This window comes from Schistocerca nitens, chromosome 9 (genome assembly GCF_023898315.1).
Source record: "Schistocerca nitens isolate TAMUIC-IGC-003100 chromosome 9, iqSchNite1.1, whole genome shotgun sequence".
Lineage (NCBI taxonomy): Eukaryota > Metazoa > Arthropoda > Insecta > Orthoptera > Acrididae > Schistocerca > Schistocerca nitens.
In genome coordinates this window covers 230657293-230675954 of record NC_064622.1, presented here as the reverse complement: position 1 = coordinate 230675954, position 18662 = coordinate 230657293, and the positions used below count along the sequence as shown (strand labels likewise).

Below are 18662 nucleotides of genomic sequence, written 5' to 3'. Positions count from 1 at the left end.
AGCATTCTGAAAATTAGGTGGACTTATGAGAAATGAGAGTTTTCTCTGCAGAATCATACAGAAAAGAAATGTATATAAAACACTTAAAAAGATGACAGAACATGATGATATGACACGTGTTAAACCACCAGGGAAAAATTTCAATGAAACTAAAAAGGCTGCAAAGGGTTAAAACTATGCAGGAACAAAGGTATACCTGTTCCAATGGTTCAAGTTGTTGTCAACCAGAATCTGGATGATGAACACATACACTGTGAAATCAGGGAAATTCAGTTACACAAATTATGGAGCCTTATTCATTGTGGCAAGTCTACTATGTTTAATAACACAATATGAAACTCAAAACAACAAATCTGCACTGTACATATTATGCAGTTATGTAATTTTGAATCATTGCTATTCTTAGAAATGTTTGGCTTTTATTTCCTAGTAGTACATGCAGATCTAATTCTAAAAACATTTCTAATCTGCAATGACTGTTTCTTTCAGCAAGGACTCCATTGAAGAGTGATTACTCCATCCAGAACCAAACATTCTTTTTTCCAAACAATACGAAAAGGCAAAATGTCAATACTTCAATACTGTCTGCATGTAATCAACACATCCAATGATATATTTTAAAAATTTCTTTGATTATCAGGCTAAAACATAACCAGTAGTTATAGTTACAGTTTGATGATGATTTGTGATAAAAGCATCTAGTGGACCATGCACTTCTGACCAACTGCTGTGCCACTCTTTGCCTAAGGCACCATTTGACATCATTATGAAGAAATAATTGGTTAAAAAAAAAACACTTTTCCAGCCTTTAATGATAGCTTTCATTTGTTCATTTTATTTAGCAGCTTTGGATGTTCATATAGTGATCAGATCAAAACAATATTTTCATTTTCAGCTTTACAAAATAATAAGTACATACTGTGGTGTCACCGCCAGACACCACACTTGCTAGGTGGTAGCCTTTAAATCGGCCGCGGTCCATTAGTATACGTCGGACCCGCGTGTCGCCACTGTCAGTGATAGCAGACCGAGCGCCACCACACGGCAGGTCTAGAGAGACGTACTGGCACTCGCCCCAGTTGTACAGCCGACTTTGCCTGAGATGGATTACTGACAAATACGCTCTCATTTGCCGAGATGATAGTTAGCATAGCCTTCAGCTACATTTGCTACGGCCTAGCAAGGTGCCGTATTCAATTGATATTGAGATTCTATCAATGTATCATCAAGAGCGATGTTCTACAAATGTGGATTAAAGTTAAGTATTCCAGAAGCTACGTACTTTTCTTTATAGCATTCATTACGTATCCTGTTTCAGACCTCACGCCAGCCTGCGTGAGTTTAAGCGCATGCCTTTCGGCTTCCTCTCATTGTGTCTAGGCTGTCTTGTCTAGACACAACACATACACTATTTAATAATTATCAGAGATACATCATTTTTAATACAATAACACCTTATGTAATTGTGGCTATTACGTGTCAAAGGGCAGTAATACCGCACTTTAGACGTCGAATAGACATTTATTTAGCACAGAAGTAAGGGAATACAACATTGCAGTGCAAATGTAGTGTGCTGAGAGAACATAGAAAAAGATAAAACAAAGATGATCGAGCCCAAAGATATGGCACTTTACGCCAGAGGCACCACAGAGCACTCCCCCCCCCCCCCCCCCAGGCAGTGCTTTATCACTCAAACACAAAATCTTCATGCCAGCACGACAGTTGGAGGTGGCGTCCAGTATGAGAAGTGGGCACGTCGGAAACTGCGCTGACAGAGTCACGTGCATTGGACTGCTGCATAGATGGTGGAACATCGCTCGAGATCATGTCGGCAGTGTCAGCAGGCATGGCAGTGAAGGCAGGCAGATCAGAAGTATCAGAATGTGGTTCGGAGAGGGACCACGCCAGTTTTAAGTGGTTAACGGAAACTGTTAGAGGTCGTTCATTGAGATGTATTATGAAAGTGTTCACTCCATGACGTAAGATGTTGTGTGGGCCCCAATAAGGTGGTTGCAATGCTGCTTGCAAGGAGTTGTCGCACAGCATCACGAATTCACATGATGCCAGGTCCTGGTGGATGAACACTGGCGGCATGGTATAAGGGCGAGGCGGGGCAGGGCATAGGCAAGCGACGTGCGCACCGACCCGTTCCACAAGCAACGTAAGGTCGATGGTGTTAGCCAGCAATGTGTCCTCGCGACCCAAGAATATAAGAAAGTACAAGCTATGGACTGCTGTTATGTCAAAGAGAGGGACTGCCTCCACCCAATGGGTTACGCGGTCGATCATAGATAATACGTATTTGTACCCCTAAGAAGGGGGGAGCAGGCCAACCATGTCAATGTGGACATGCTGAAGGTGAGCCCTTGGGACGTTGAACTTGCCTAAAGGAAGCTGTGCATGTCTGCCAACTTTACTACTTTGGCATGGGACGTGTTGGTGCAAGTGCAGCAATCATGCCACACGACAGGCCAGACAAACAGTTCAGTGACTAGTCTCATCGTTGCCCACTTTCCGGGATGGGCCAAGTTGTGTAAAGTATCGAAGATCCCATGCCGAAGAGCAAATGGTACCAAGGGGCAGGGGGAGCCCGTAGAAATGTCGCAAAGGACTGGGGTTGTCGACCCATGCAGGACAAGAGATCATTGTCCAAAACTAATCACTGTGTATCTATGTCTTCGGTCTGGAGTCAGGCGATTTCATCTAAGTTCAAGGGTGCGGTAAGCACCGAGAAATGAGATAGATAGTCAGCTACAACATTTTGAGCACTGAGGATGTAGCAAGCATCTGAGGAATGTTGGCAAATACAGTCCATATACCAGAAACATTGCTGCAGAAGATCATTCTCCAGGTTGTGTATTGCATCCATGAGAGGTTTTTGATCCAAGTAGTTAGGCGAAAGAGCACCACTGCATCATTTTGCAGTTTGTTTTGACCTTCAAATGACTTTATTAGTCAATAAATGACAGCGTCATCTGCAAACAACCAAATACGGCAGCTCAGATTGTCTCCCAAATCGTTTATATAGATAAGGAACAGCAAAGGGCCTATAACACTACCTTGGGGAACCCCATAAATCACCTCTGTTTTACTTAATGACTGTCCGTCAGTCACTATGAACTGTGACCTCTCTGACAGAAAATCGCAAATCCAGTCACATAACTGAAATGATATTCCACAAGCATGCAATTTTACTACGAGCCGGTTGTGCGGTACTGTCAAAAGCTTTCTGGAAATCCAGAAATACAGAATCGATCTGAAATTCCCTGTCAATAGCACTCAACACTTCATGTGAGAAAAGAGCTAGTTGTGTTTCACAGGAATGATGTTTTCTAAACCCGTGTTGACTGTGTGTCAATAGACCATTTTCTTCAAGGTAATTCATAATGTTCAAACACAATATATGTTCCAAAATCCTGCTGCATATTGACGTTAATGAGATGGGCCTGTAATTTAGTGGATTACTTCTACTACCTTTCTTGAATATTGGTGTGACCTGTCCAACTTTCCAGTCTTTGGGTACAGATCTTTCTTCAAGCAAACGGTTGTATATGATTATTAAGTATGAAACTAATGCATCGCATACTCCAAAATAAACCTAATTAGTATACAGTCTGGACCAGAAAACTTGGTTCACTACTCCGAGGATATTTACTTTTACATTACTCATGTTGGCAGCTGTTCTCAACTCAAATTCTGGAATATTTACTTCGTCTTCTTTTGTGAAGGCATTTCGGAAGGCTGTGTTTAGTAACTCTGCTTTGGCAGCACTGTCTTCGATAGTATCTCCATTGTTATCGAGCAGAGAAGGAATTGATTGTTTATTGCCGCTAACATACTTCACATACAACCAGAATCTCTTTGGATTTTCTGGCAGGTTTGGAGACAAAGTTTCGCAGTGGAAACTGTTATAGGCATCTCGCATCGAAGTCCGCGCTAAATTTCGAGCTTCTGTAAAAGATCGCCAATTTGGGGATTTTGCGTCTGTTTAAATTTAGCATGTTTCTTTCGTTGTTTCTGCAACAGTGTTCTAACATGTTTTGTGTACCAAGGACGGCCGTCTTCGGAATATCCGGCAGGTGCATAGGAATTTGGTGACACGCCTTCGAATAATCCAAGACAGAGAAGAACTTCGAGCCATTAGTAATTGCGTGAATCCTGGATTTAAGGAATGGGATAGTTATCAATAATTGTACGAGCATTATGGGACCTCTAGTCCCTGCACATGCGTAAGGAGCCACCTATCTTAGGAACAAGGTGGATAGGTGAAGACCAGTTGCTGTCTGGTGGTTGGAGCATGCCGGAAGCCAATAAATCCTGAATGATTGCTTTTGCTCGCAGAAGTTTGAAAGCATTAAGATGCCTAGCTTTATAACATGCAGGTGAGCTGTCTGTGGCAGCAGATTCTATGAAAGTGCCATTGCTGATGGCCGATACCCATGAAGGGTGGCAAGCAGGGGGGCTGGTGCAACAGTGGTTCACTGACCTTGCTGGACCGGAACGGCATGGGCTGGGCGTCGGCAGCAGACGATGACAGAGGACATTGCACGGCAGTCACATGATGCAAGGGATCCCGCAAAGTGAGAACATGAGCATCCTGTAGATTCGCCTGTGACAACGTGGACATGGCAGCAGGCGGAGGGAAACTCAACGAGGGAGGGATGTAGTGCGAAGGCACAGTAGATGCAAGTGATGGTTGCAGCTCTGTAGACAGGCTGTGAATCACACTCCGTGCATGTGATAATTCAGCAGAGGAGCCAACAATGCGAGTGCATAATGCCTCATTATGTGTGCAGAGCTTGTCGATTTGTGTATGCATGTCCGATAAATCAGAGAGTTGTGCAGTAATATGCTCGAGCAGAGATGCACATGTAGAAAGCATAGCCAAGAAGATGGAGAGCAGAGTCGTGCTGAACTGGTTCGAGCACAGAAAGGTAGAGCCAGAGGTATGGCGGAATGCAGGTCTGGCTAAAGTTCGTAATGGTGTAGGAAGTCCAACCCAATCACAGGTTCATCCACATCGGTGACGTGGAAAGTCCAAGGGAAGGTGTGGGAGGGCGGGGGGTGGAGGGGGGGTTTCCGGCTGATCCAGTATCCTGCGCCGGCGGAACGGGCAGTGGCATAATGAAAGCGGGCAGAAGGCGACCGTGGTGCGACCACAGAGCGATGGTTGTGGAAACCAGCGTGGTCAAGGCGACCGGCGTCACTGAGACGGCGTGCGAGGGATGGGGCGGGGCAGTGAGTGTTTGCGTTGTTAGGCATATAAGAATGCATGACCCCGTGCATTGGAATGTTCGAATTACTGTTCTCGAACTTCGTCGGCACATCAAACCAAACCGAAGGTGACTGCATAGCTGAGGGGTGAACCACAACGTCCTTCACTGGACTATCGTTCACAATGTCACTAGGTAGCATGCACTGTCCATGTAGCAGCTGTTTCTGCATAGTTGCACTTGACGGTGGCCATGTTGAGCTGGTTAAAGTTAAGTGGCCGCAGGCATGGCTGGGCATAGGTAATTGTTCACTTTTAACAAAATGCACATTAGGTACACTTGTAAATACGCAAGCACAGTTAATAGGGTGGGAGGCACTAGTGCAGAAAGACACTGGTAGATCCATTGTTCCGAAGACAAAGTGAGCTGGCACATGAAGTCCGATAATGATGAAAAGAAACACAAAATAATTCGCGAACATATGACAATGATGTCAGGGTCACCACTGTGATTATTATGTGTCATAGGGCAGTAATAACACACTTTAGACATCCAATATACATTTATTTAGCACAGAAGTAAGCGAATACGAAATGGCAGTACAAATGTAGTGTACCGAGAAAACATAGAGAAAGATAAATCAAAGATGATCGAGTCCAAAGATATGGTGCTCTACACCAGAGGCACTACATAACTACAAATTTTGAATCTACTGTACAATTTACCTATACACATTTTAGTTCTAATACATCATATGTAAGCACATACCTTGAATCTACTAACCATATGTCTACACTAATTTTAATTCTATTACACTGCCTGCCTATTTGCAATGTTTTGCATATAGCACACAGTCACTGACTGAGTAGAAAGAACTTTCTAAGGAATAGTTTTAGTGTCTATTACACCACATGCCCATTTCCAATGCGTTACATGTAGCACACAGTCACCGACTGAGTAGAAAGGACTTTCTAATGAATAGTTCTAGTGTGAAATTTAAAACTTTATAGGCATATAGATTGTCCCACAAAACTTCAGGCAAACTGCCAAATGTCTGCAACTTGCTGCCATGAAATTTTGGAACAGAGTCTTTTGCCCATCTTCATGTGAATACCGGTGGAAATACACTGCGCTCAGTGTGTTTTTGCCAGCATTCACCTGAAGATGGCCAGAAGAGTCTGCATCAAAATATTGTGGCAGCAAGATACAGGCACCCGACAATTAGCCCAAAATTTTATGGAACAATAGTTTATTCTTTCGTTAAATGCCTCTTTCAAGGTGATGTTTGAAATATAAGTACTGTAAAGTTGTATGGTTCTATTGCCATACAAGTAATGCTTCTTTCAAGTTTGGCAGTGTTCTGTTGAGGAGCTTTTAACTTTATACAGTTTCTGGTAACATGGCTGTGTATGTCTCTATTTTTATTGAACTTGTTCATATGCTCCCATGCAAATAGTAACATTTTATATACAGAGTGTCCCACAAGGAACTGTTAAAATTCAGGGATATGACAGGAATTAACTTCTAAGCTAAAAATTCATTGCTTTTGATATTTTGAGATGTGGTAATATGGATGAAAATAAGATAGAAATGTCTGGTAAACATGGGCTCTAAAGTGGACAGCTTATGTGAATTATGGGCGCTTGTTCATGTTCACTACTGTGAATCGCTTTTCTTCTACTGAACAAGTGTTCATAGCTTCAAGCCCATTTTAGGTACTGGATTTTTTCACGTGCTTTGGTCCATACTAACACCTGCCAAAACATGGAAAGCAAAGAGCTTGTGGAAGAAGAGATTTGTTTCACAGTATCGAAGATGAAGAAATGCTCATAGTTCTTAAGATAAATATTTTTAGAGCCCATACTTACTACACCTTTTTGCTATTAATTATTGTTCCTGTCATATCCCTGAATATCATTCATCCTGGTGCACCCCATATATATGCAATGTAGAACGTTGGAATTTGAAGTTTTTTGAATAGTGGCTTATAGCCACCTGATCTTCTTGCATTAGCCACTATTTTGATTGATACTTTTTGCGGTTTGAATATTTTAATTGTATCCCTCAACTTGACCAATATTTCTACCATGAAGGTCATTACAGCATCAAAATAAAAGAAATGCACCATTTTCATAACCTTATTTGCTACTAGTGGGTCAATGTTCTGGAGAACAAATATGGAGGAACTCAGTTTGATAGTTTTGGTAGCAATGTAATCTTTCTGCAATTATCTACAGTGAGTCCTAAGAATTTTTTATTTTGAACTGCATCTATATCCAGTACTTGTAATTGTGAGGACCCCGCCATTCTTCTTCTGTTGTTGCAGTATAGGTTTCAAGCCACTGAGTAATAGATTCAAGTATCATTTTCTTTTTTTTATGGTACTTTATAAATTTGTGTCAATGGTGATGTGGGTGGCATCATCTGCAAAAAGAATTGTTTCACTTTCAATGTTTTGTGCACTATGATTTACTTGTTCAAATTTCGATTAATATTCCTTTATACTGTTTTCTATTTTCAGGTATGATTTAATGATACAAAGAGTTTGTTCCTCTAATCGCTTAGTGCTCAAGTTTCTTTATAGGTCAATAATTTTAGTTAAGTCACAAAATATATCATGAGGATTTTGGTCTTGTTCTAATAACGCTGAGATTATATCTATACATTCAAATCAAGTTGAAATTGTTAATTTCCATTCTTTGAAACCAAACTGTCTGCCATTTGTAATGATATTTCTTTCAAAATATGACATAAATCTAATGTACATTTTTTTTATGAATTTGTGATAATGGGTAGTTGGCTAACTGGTCTGTAACTGTCAGAGCACATTGGACAGTTGCAAGACTCTAGTTATTTTCATTCTATCTGGAAAACTATCTTCCTTCAGCCAGAAATAAACTGAAGTCACCACTTCTGCTGTAATTAACACTTCAAACGGTCTCACAAGACAGTGTGCACCCTGTTCCAGTCCTTACTTCCAAGAAAAATTCTTGTTCATACTGGGCACTGAACTCAAGTCCTTCACAGCTATTGCTTAAAAACAACAGTTATTTTTGTTTTTCAGTTAGTCCTTATTCCACTTTTTCCAAATAATTTTATAATTTTCACTGAACTCAGTGCTACTCTCCATTAATTCTAAACCATAATTTTTACCAGCTGCAATGCTCCTATTCATCTAAGACCACATGTCAAATTACTTTTCTCATGTTTCTTCTGAGATCTAGACAAGGCCACTCACAAATTCACATTTACAGAAAGCTGTCACGCCATCTGTGGTTTTCTCACAAGTGGAAACAAGTGAAAGTCCAATCAGAGCAATACGGATATGATTGATATTAACTCTCAGAACAGTTTGTTGATTAGGACCTGGCAGTGTTCTACATGTCACTTCATGGAGATAGTACTGGAAACTGAGCACCACACATATAATCACTGCCATGAGAATATGCAAGACAGTCATTATTCTCTTCCTCAGAAAAATTATTACACCGCTGTGAGGTTTCCCCAGATTTTGATGTGTCTGTAGCAATAAAATTCTTGTTGTTGTTATCATGTATTATATTATTCTATAGCTTTCAATTTGGTCTTACAAATATAACATTTTCCTAGATTGTGCCATACTGACAAAAAAAATTGTTACTTTTTGTTATTTTGCTCCATTTTACCTTTTACATTTTTCTTATTTTCCTAATATTTGCAAAGAAAAGCTGATGTTGTTTGTTATTAATTACTTTCTTTCCTCAAGCTGTGGGTTCTCTCGTTTAATGAGCATTACAACCTGAAGGTGAGCAACTGACCACTTTGTGGACACTCAAAAGTACTTCCCATCTGGAACTTCTAATTGGTCTTCTATTATGGGAGACGAAACAGCAAGGATTATGTGCTCTATCTGTAATAATATTTGGAGAAACCTACTGGCTACATACATAAAAGGTATTTTCACACAGAAAATAACTTCATAATCATGGAAACTTCCCTGCCTGCCCAGATAACTGTTCGAGTTAAAGTGTCGTTTCTAGGACAGGCAGGTGCGCTGACCCTGGATTGAGTCCGCCAAGCAGATCAACAATGAAGGGCGGTGTGCCAGCCAGCCTGGCATTCAAGTCCTGCCTCAGTTACACAATTTGCAACCACTCAGAAAATTTTCACTCCTTAAATTAACCATGCCACATCAATTAATAACTGTGCCAACCCTGTACAGATGTAGGACAAACACACAAGAAAAGGAACCATGGAAACTTCTCTAATTTAACTGGAGCATCAATAGTAACCACGAATGAGATTTTCACTCTGCAGCGGAGTGTGCGCCGATATGAAACTTCCTGGCAGATTGAAACTGTGTGCCGAACCGAGACTCGAACTCGGAATCTTTGCCTTTTAATAGTAAACATGTTCACACAAGTGCTTAACCAGTATTAGATCTAATTACATTTGTTACAAAGATTTTTTTCAGTACAGGCGTTGCTTTAATGTCTTGGTAAATGAGAACTATAGGTAGCTTGCAGCTGATGTGGTTAGACATAGGAAAACATTGAGACTGAAATATTTTCAACAGTTCAGTCTGGAGCCAGCCTTACACAGGAATGCAATAAATATTCTTGCCTTGAAGCCAATTACAATAAATTATGTTCTCTTACACTATGCTATTGTTGGAGATGAGATGTTTTCCTATGAGAAATGGTTTGTTAGGAAGTAGGTTACAGTACGCTTGTTCGCCCACTGCTTGAATACTGCTCAGCAGTGTGGGATCCGTACCAGATAGGGTTGATAGAAGATATAGAGAAGATCCAACGGAGAGCAGCGCACTTCGTTACAGGATCATTTAGTAATCGCGAAAGCGTTACGGAGATGATAGATAAACTCCAGTGGAAGACTGTGCAGGAGAGACGCTCAGTAGCTCGGTACGGGCTTTTGTCAAAGTTTCGAGAACATACCTTCACCGAAGAGTCAAGCAGTATATTGCTCCCTCCTACGTATATCTCGCGAAGAGACCATGAGGATAAAATCAGAGAGATTAGAGCCCACACAGAGGCATACCGACTATCCTTCTTTCCACGAACAATACGAGACTGGAATAGAATGGAGAACCGATAGAGGTACTCAAGGTACCCTCCGCCACACACCGTCAGGTGGCTTGTGGAGTATGGATTTAGATGTAGATACTATGAGCAAGCTCTTGACGATTAAAACAAAAAGGTAATCAACTACCATGTGAGCTTAACTTCAGATATTTCTGAAACATGCATTTGGAATTTTAGTATCCATATTCCAAATTTTTGAAAGTAAACTGAAAATCTAATACTAACTTGAAAATCTTCTCAGATAGCTGCTTACACAATTTTCTGAGTCAGTATATTGAGCAGAAAGTGAAATAATCTGTAGATGCAAGAGGCATTTCCAAACTTCTAAGAGGATTCATCACATGACACCCTGAGAACGAGAGACCATTTCAAGAATTAATTTAATCCAGTAAGTCATCACTTGTTGAAGCCTTACTACCTGATATACAAGCAATGATTATATTTGCCATGATTCCTTTTTTTGTTAGCATTACAACAATGTATTCAGGATTCTCTGGCTATAATATTGCAATTTAGATTGTGATAATTTTTGAGCACTTTCTGGATTATCCAGAAAAATGATGTGGCATCTGCTCCTCACTCAAGAAAGATCCAGCTACAAAGTCTACCAGAATAGAAATATCCTAAAAGGTGAAACTGCTTGGTAGTTGTATTCATTCTATCACAAATCTTCTGATGCCAATTAAAAAGTGTTATTTGAAGACTGAAAACAAGGACTCACTCTCATAGCTATCCTCCATATATGAAAAGATCTGAACATGTACAAAATATGACTGTTTATTGAACCCTTACAGCCTCACAGTGTACCATTTTCTTACTGTTATTTTTACATAGGTTACAATGAGAATCTAATATTCAATATGGTTCAAATTCCTGAATTTCTATCATTCCATGCATCTCAGAAGCCTCTTTACTTTGGGAAGGGTTCTTAGGTAACCAAAATTTTTGCACCTTGGGCAGTTTTAAAAAACATATTTGATAGAAAAATATTAAATTAACTACTCTGGATAAATATAATAAATATAGCTAATTAAATTTAAGACAACAGTACTTTCAAAGAAACTCTTAAATATTTTGTCACACATTATTTTCATTATGCTCAACAATGAGAAACTGTTTTCATGCAATGTACATGAGCTTTCTACAAACCCCTACAACATGTAAATAACTTGGCACACATAATAGTTCAAATGGGAACCCAAGTTGGAGACAAATTGTTTCTTTTCCACAGAAAATGACATGCTTTTATGTTTCACTCTTACGTCTTTGCTGCCTGAAACTCTCTCTATGGCATAAAAGAGATATGTAAACCATGTTGGATAGTCATGTTTATGCATGCTATCTTCAGAAATCCTACCACAAGGAAAAATTTAAAACATCTCCATTGTTCCTTAGCTGAGTGTGCTAGATACAAAGGGTAGGCAACTTATCTTCAGTTACTATACAAAGCAAACCTGTGGATGGGAGCAGATAGGAAGAAATATCAACTGAATAAATATATCTCATTATATCCGGCTAGCAGTACTGCTTTGTAATCGACACAAACTGTTTACCTCTACGCAATTTAAAAAAATAAAAATAGGTTCGAGTTGACTGAGACATTAACATAGCATAACTGATGCCCTTAGGGTTGCATACTGAAGAAGTACTGTGTTTTCCTTTCCACTTACGGGTTCAAATAATTGCTACATTTGTTACTATTAATGAAATAATAACACAATTACTTGGAGATGTTCTGCAGAATATAGGAAGGCTGACAGATTCTTGTGCAATTTTTTCCTCTGTCGCCTTCCAGTTCTTGGTAGTCTGTATCAAGAAATTACGCATGTTATTTTTTGTTCTGTCCTGCTGCTGCTGATCACTAAGTGCCCACAAATATAACAGTCTATTGTTGATGGAACTGTTGCATTCATTGAAAACTGTTTTTCTGTGCATAAATTCTTCTTCCACATTACGAAGAAGCTGAGCCTCTTGATATAAAATGCAAAGCTGAAAACGGACAGAAAATAAATGTTGAAAGCAGTGGCTAGTGTAATTAATAGACTAAGGCTTAAGTAATGTCTTACAACAACTGTTACACCAGTATAAACAAAATGATGTTCCATAACATTACTGTTTAGTGCTTTTACTGAAAGGTGATAACTATAGGGTGGATTTTTGCAGCTGTTCATATATGTACTATATTAAACTTTAAGAGCATACTTTTTTTTGTAAACATGTATTATAAAAATTGTCTTGTTCTCTTAGTAAATACTAAAAAAGACGTAATTTAGGAATGGGAAGTAAATAAGCGAATTCCTGACTTGGTCACATATGAGGATTGAATAAAAAGTAATGCCTCCACCTTCTTTAATCGGGTTTTGATGGGAATATTTTAATAAATCAAATGCATAAATAATCCTTAGAATGTGATCTTTAATTACCAATATTCATTCTTCCACATAATCACAAGCCAATTGGATACATTTCTGCCAACAATGAACAAGCTTTCTGAAGCCATCATGGAAGAAGTCGACACTCTGTTTGCGCAACCACAGTCTCACAATTCTCTCAGCATCATCAGAAGCATAATAATGTCCCCACAGAGTGGCTTTCATTATCAGGAGGATGCCATATGGTGGTGAGAGTCAGGAGTCAGCATCTGGGGTACCAATCATGCAAAGCAATAATGTGACCCACATGTTCTTGTGAAATGCCGATTGTGCTTGCAATTTCTCTCTGAGTGCTACAACGATTGTCCTGAATCAATCTGTCAACATTTTGCTTGGAAAGTCACAGGATGTCCAACTCTTTGTTTGTCATGCAGGTCAGATGTTCCTGCCTCAACATCTTTAAACTTACTCGCCCAAAGATGCACAGTACTCACATCAACACAATCGCCATAAATTGCTTTCATTCTCTGATGAATCTAATTTGGGGTGACACCTTCTGCTGTCAAGATTTCAATGACTGCACGTTGCTTAAATCGCACTGACCAACCATCTGCGCAGGGTTCCATACTTTACATGTAATAACATAACCATTCAATGCTAAGACTACCCACCAACTGGAGCTGTAGAGAAGAGGCTACAGAACAAGCCAGTTCCTGCCATATACCAATGCTGCCAACTGTTGAAAAGTTAGAAAGGTGGAGGCATTACTTGTCAGTCAACCCTCATATATCCTTCTGTGTGAAGTTGAAATTCGTGTCGGTTGTGAGCATACTTCAGGTGTGACATTCTTATATGTGTTTGCTGGTTTCAATGGCTGTGTCAGGAGTAATTCAGTTTTAAAATGGAAGCTGAAATCAAGTCAGGTCAGATTACATATAGTAACCAGCATTCCAACACCAAAATTGAAATCTTCGTGGAAAGAACTCAATGGAAAATCATAGAACTTGAGAGAGGTGTGTGGGAATAGTGTAGTGGATCATAGCACAGTCTTACAGTGGTCTGGTCATTTCTGTGAAGGTCAAGTAAACATGGAGGAAACCCAAAAAGCAGAATGACATCAACTGCAACAGACCACACTTCTCAGGTTACTGTCCATGAAACTTTGAGAAAGGATCAACAAAACACATGGGAGGAAATTGCATTTGAGGTCAGAATGCCTGTCACTTCAGCTTACAGACTAATAACTGGGCAGTTAAAGATGAGAAAATTTACTGTGAGGTGAGTTCCACATGCTTGCAGCTGGTGTCCTCATTTTGCACGATAGAGCAAGAGTCCATACCACCCTACCAGTGAGAGAAATTCTTGACAAATCTGGACAAGAAATACTTCCCCGATCATCATATGGTCCTAATATGAACCCACCAGAGTTTTTATTTGTTTTCCAAATTGAAGGAACAGCTCTGTCGAAAACGTTTTGATACACTTGATGAAGCCTCCAGTGAGGTGACCTGATTGCAGACAGTTAAACAATGAAGGTGTGGAATATAGAAGTTACCAAAATGTTGGGGGGATGCCATAAGCAAGAATGGAGATTAATTAGAAGGCCTGTAAAGGTATTTTGTAAAATATATTATGTTTTTCAACTCTGTCTTACAGTGTGCAGAACTTTTGAAATGATCCTCAAATAATAATTTAACTAGTGATTTAATAACAATTTTTGCATTTGGTGGTGAGATGTGCTGTACCTTCCATTTAAATCAATAAACATTTTTGTGTGAACTGTACATATACTGTAAAATGTGATTTCCAATTTTTTCTCTGCATTTTAACTTTAATGAAAATATTAATTGTGGAACATTACATAGGAGTACTTGAGTACCCTATGCTTTATTTATCTCAGCAAACTCTGGAAGGCAGTGCTAAATATTGTGTTTCTCTGTACTTCCATGTCTTCAATTACATATCAGGACAATGTATGAGACAGAGCCAAAGGACTTACATTTTCCATGTAAATAATGGTTTGAGGGGCACCAGTATCTCCATATAACAGTTGTGTGAAGTATATTTCTTTTTCTTTCTTTCTTTTTTCTATCCTTTGATGGTTTTCAACTCATATTGCTATAATGTATGTTAATAGTCAGAGCCAATTCAAGAGCATTTCCCCACACCCCTCCACCCCCCTTCCCTGCCCATACCACCCTTTTTCCCTTGAACACTTTCACCCATGTCAGTTTTTGCTACAAAACATGACAAACACTGTGTATAAATCTTGCACTCGGGTTCCCCGGTGCCCTCATGCACCAAGTGGCTGCTACTAATTATGATACACCAAGTATCGAAATTTTTCAGTTACCTCTAGCACCCACTTAAGCTTGGTGTCCAAAGTTGTTTGGGCTTTAAAGAAGACCCTGTTAGTAACTGCCTCTTGAGTATACACATTCCCAGCAGTAGTTTTTTCTCTTTAGGCTCAATTTCTTATGTAGAAAAAATTTATAGCATTTTGTTTGAAGAACACTCCAGTGAAGTTTTGGTAAAGCAGAAAGTGCAATGTAAGTATTTTACAAGTAGAACAATGATGTTAACAATGGAACGTATATATAACAATTGCATCTTGATCTTGTGGCTAACAACAATCGCAGCATGAAAAAGTTTCACTTTGCACATACAAAGATAATCAGCTATTTATTTCAGTAGGAAATCAGTCTGATCTCCCTTCTGATGGAGGGGAGGGGAGGGGAGTCAAGGGGAGAGGAGAGGAGAGGAGAGGAGAGGAGAGGAGAGGAGAGAAATAACAACATTCATTCACTAGGCATGTAAAAATTGTGTGAACGCCTGAAAGAATGAGAGAATGACTTCCACTGGAGTAACTAGTAAGAAAAAAATCGTCAAATGCCAGTGGTAAATCTTGTAATTCATAATACAACGAATAAAAGGGCTACTGTAGATGTGAAAAGTCTATTGTAGCTTAATTATTATTATTATTAATCATTTATTATTCATAAGGAAAATATGTAGATCTTTACAGTGAGTACTCTCGTGGAACTAATGGGCCTAATGCTGACCTTTAATCATTCACATATACACTCTACATGTGGCACCACATATATGAAAATTCTGGAACACATTTCATACTACAATCTTCTCGAAACTTCCTGGCAGATTAAAACTGTGTGCCGGACCGAGACTCAAACTCGGGACTTTTGTCTTTCGCGGGAAAGTGCTCTACCAACTGAGCTACCCAAGCACAACTCACGCCCCTTCCTCACAGCTTTACTTCTGCCAGTACCTCGTCTCCTACCTTCCAAACTTTACAGAAGCTCTCCTGCGAACCTTGCAGAACTAGCACTCCTGAAAGAAAGGATATTAAGACATGGCTTAGCCACAGCCTGGGAGATGTTTCTAGAATGAAATTTTCACTCTACAGCGGAGTGTGTGCTGATATGAAACTTCCTGGCAGATTAAAACTGTGTGCCGGACCGAGACTCGAACTCGGGACCTTTGCCTTTGCCAGGAAGTTTCATATCAGCGCACACTCCACTGTAGAGTGAAAATTTCATTCTACAATCTTCTCAACATTTGATCATTCTCAATATAAATGTATTATATTCCAACACATGTACTTACATTAATATCACAATTAAATTACCATACCAAAGCACTCCTTGGATGGATTTACCCTTACAGCTACTTAAATCGCTGCAGATATGCTCTGTTACCAAATCTTACAGTGTGTCATGCACAATGCGCTCCTTGAGCTGCGACTTATTTTTTTAAGTCAAGGGCTCCAGACCTAGGTTCACTTCTCCCACTGTCGGTTGTCTCTAATGTTCTCTTGCTTGAGACAGAGGTGAATAATTACCGCGTTGCCATCCTGCCTACCCAGTGCCTTTACGTTTTCCAACATGGGCACTAGGATATGTCATGGATGAAAGCCCTCCTATGGCAACAGGCCTACTGTCCAGGACTAAATGAAGTTGTGGAGGTCATGGGGCACAGCTAATATTATTTTGCCTGCCACCAGGCTGCTCTGGCCCAGTCAGGCTCACCCTCTGTTACCCTTTGGACTACATTTATTTGGAGTTTTCTGACCCCTTTCTGGGCTCTAGATACCTCACAGTCATGGATGTTTATTCTAACTTCTCATCAGCATGAGGTCCACCATCCCTGATGCCACCCTCAATGCACTCAACCAGATTATAGCAACTGAAGGGCTTCCCTGCACCACTGTACCCAACTTGGGGTGGCAGCTTTCAGACAATTCTGCACCTCCAATGGCAACAAGCACATGTTAAGTCCAAAGTTTCATCTGTTCTCCAATGGAAAAGCAGAGCAAATTGTGTGCACGTTTAGACAACAAATATTAAAAGTGTCGGGCACTTGCACCACTACAGCTAAGCTCACAATGTTTCTGAGCACCTACAGGACCACCCCTGTCCAGATTGCAGTACTGCTGTATCTGTGGGCCCTGATGTCACAGTTGCAAACACTGCCATGAGGAAATGCCTCCTTGCCGGCCTATCAGTGCCAATGGCTGTCCTCTAAAGCCAGCAGTGCGGCAGCTTTGCAATTTCTCTGCACTACTGTGCTGATCTCATTACTCGTCATTCTCAATTCACTACTTCTTACAATTTTGATCTTTGTTTACTTGCTGGACTTGTTATTCTGCTGTGTCATCTCCATTATTTGTATTCCTCTCATTCTTTTCCACCTGGTTGCTCTCAGGTGACTTGTTCTGATGGCCTCGGCCGGTCAGCCATTTTCTACTGCTTCTTGGGTCATTCCCAGTCTTGACAGATTTGGTCACAATAATTATCTTTATAAAAAAAAGTTTTGAATATTGCCGACATATATAATTTTATGGTTTCCTGTTGTTTTAGCATAATTTTCTATTCATGCCTTTGATGTAAAATACATTTTTCTTTTTAATTGGAATCATTTCATCATAAACTTGAAAATAATTAATAATATTTCCATTTTTGTAGCTCAAAAACTTTGCCATCTGAAATTTTTGAATTTACAGGCTCTTTTCAAGTTATACAATGAGAAAAATAATTTTCATTATTAAGAACATTACCTGTGCAACCACTATCATATAACCAACCGATCTGTATGTTGTCACCTGACTTAACATTATTGCATGCTATAGTGAACCACACCTCATTCACAAAGCTGTTCATGCCAGTTCCCTTCTGTTCACATCCTCAATATCAACCATACCTCTTGAGCCAAACTGCTCACCTTTAGTACGTGACAACTTGCTGTTGCTGCTATGCTGATCATTTTGCCCATGCTACCAGCTGCTGTGCTGATTAAAATTTCCTTGGTGAAGTCTGTCATGTGTCCATCAATCACTGCTTCTTCCTGACCAGTGACAGTGCCTCTTAAAATTCGCTGGTTTGTCACATCCGTAACACAACTGCTCCTGGTAGTTCATAATGGATTTCTTTTCAGCATCTAATGCATTGGATTTTACACCTTCACTTCAATTCTTATCTTTAAAATCCATCAACTGAATTTTACACTTAACATATTCAACTATCTGATCTTCTTTCAAAGTAGACCAAGTCCCCAATATAGCTCAAAGTATCTGGCAAGATCCTCAACACATACTTTGGCTTCTCCTTTTCTGTCACTTTCACACCAGCTAATTTTAATTAATTCATTCATTGTTTTTCTAAAAATTTGGTAAGAATATTGCCATGTCATTATAGCCTTTTAACTTCAGATTGTCCAACTTGTTTCTGCAGTTCAATTACTTCGAGTATAATTCACTGGATGGCAATACTGACCCTCTGACTTATCTTAGAGGATAGATTACAGAAAGGCAAACCTACATTTCTACCATTTGTAGACTTAGAGAAAGCTTTTGACAATGCTGACTGAAATACTCTCTTTCAAATTCAGAAGGTGGCAGGGGTCAAACACTGAAAGCAAAAGGCTATTCACAATTTGTACAGAAACCAGATGCCAATTACAAGAGTCGAGAGGCATGAAAG

The 18662-nt window shown here is 39.7% G+C and overlaps 1 protein-coding gene across 1 annotated transcript in view; it reads right to left on the bottom strand.

The window, feature by feature from the left end:
* Nucleotides 1-18003, bottom strand: part of LOC126204146 (uncharacterized) — a 75230-nt gene extending 57227 nt beyond the window's left edge. Inside the window, exons 1-2 of the mRNA XM_049938555.1 lie at nucleotides 17905-18003; nucleotides 12019-12283 (exon numbers count right to left, since the gene is read on the bottom strand). Coding sequence (XP_049794512.1) covers nucleotides 12019-12283; nucleotides 17905-18003 — 364 coding nt within the window. The remainder of the gene's footprint in view (nucleotides 1-12018; nucleotides 12284-17904) is intronic.
* Between the last annotated feature and the right edge of the window lie 659 nt (nucleotides 18004-18662).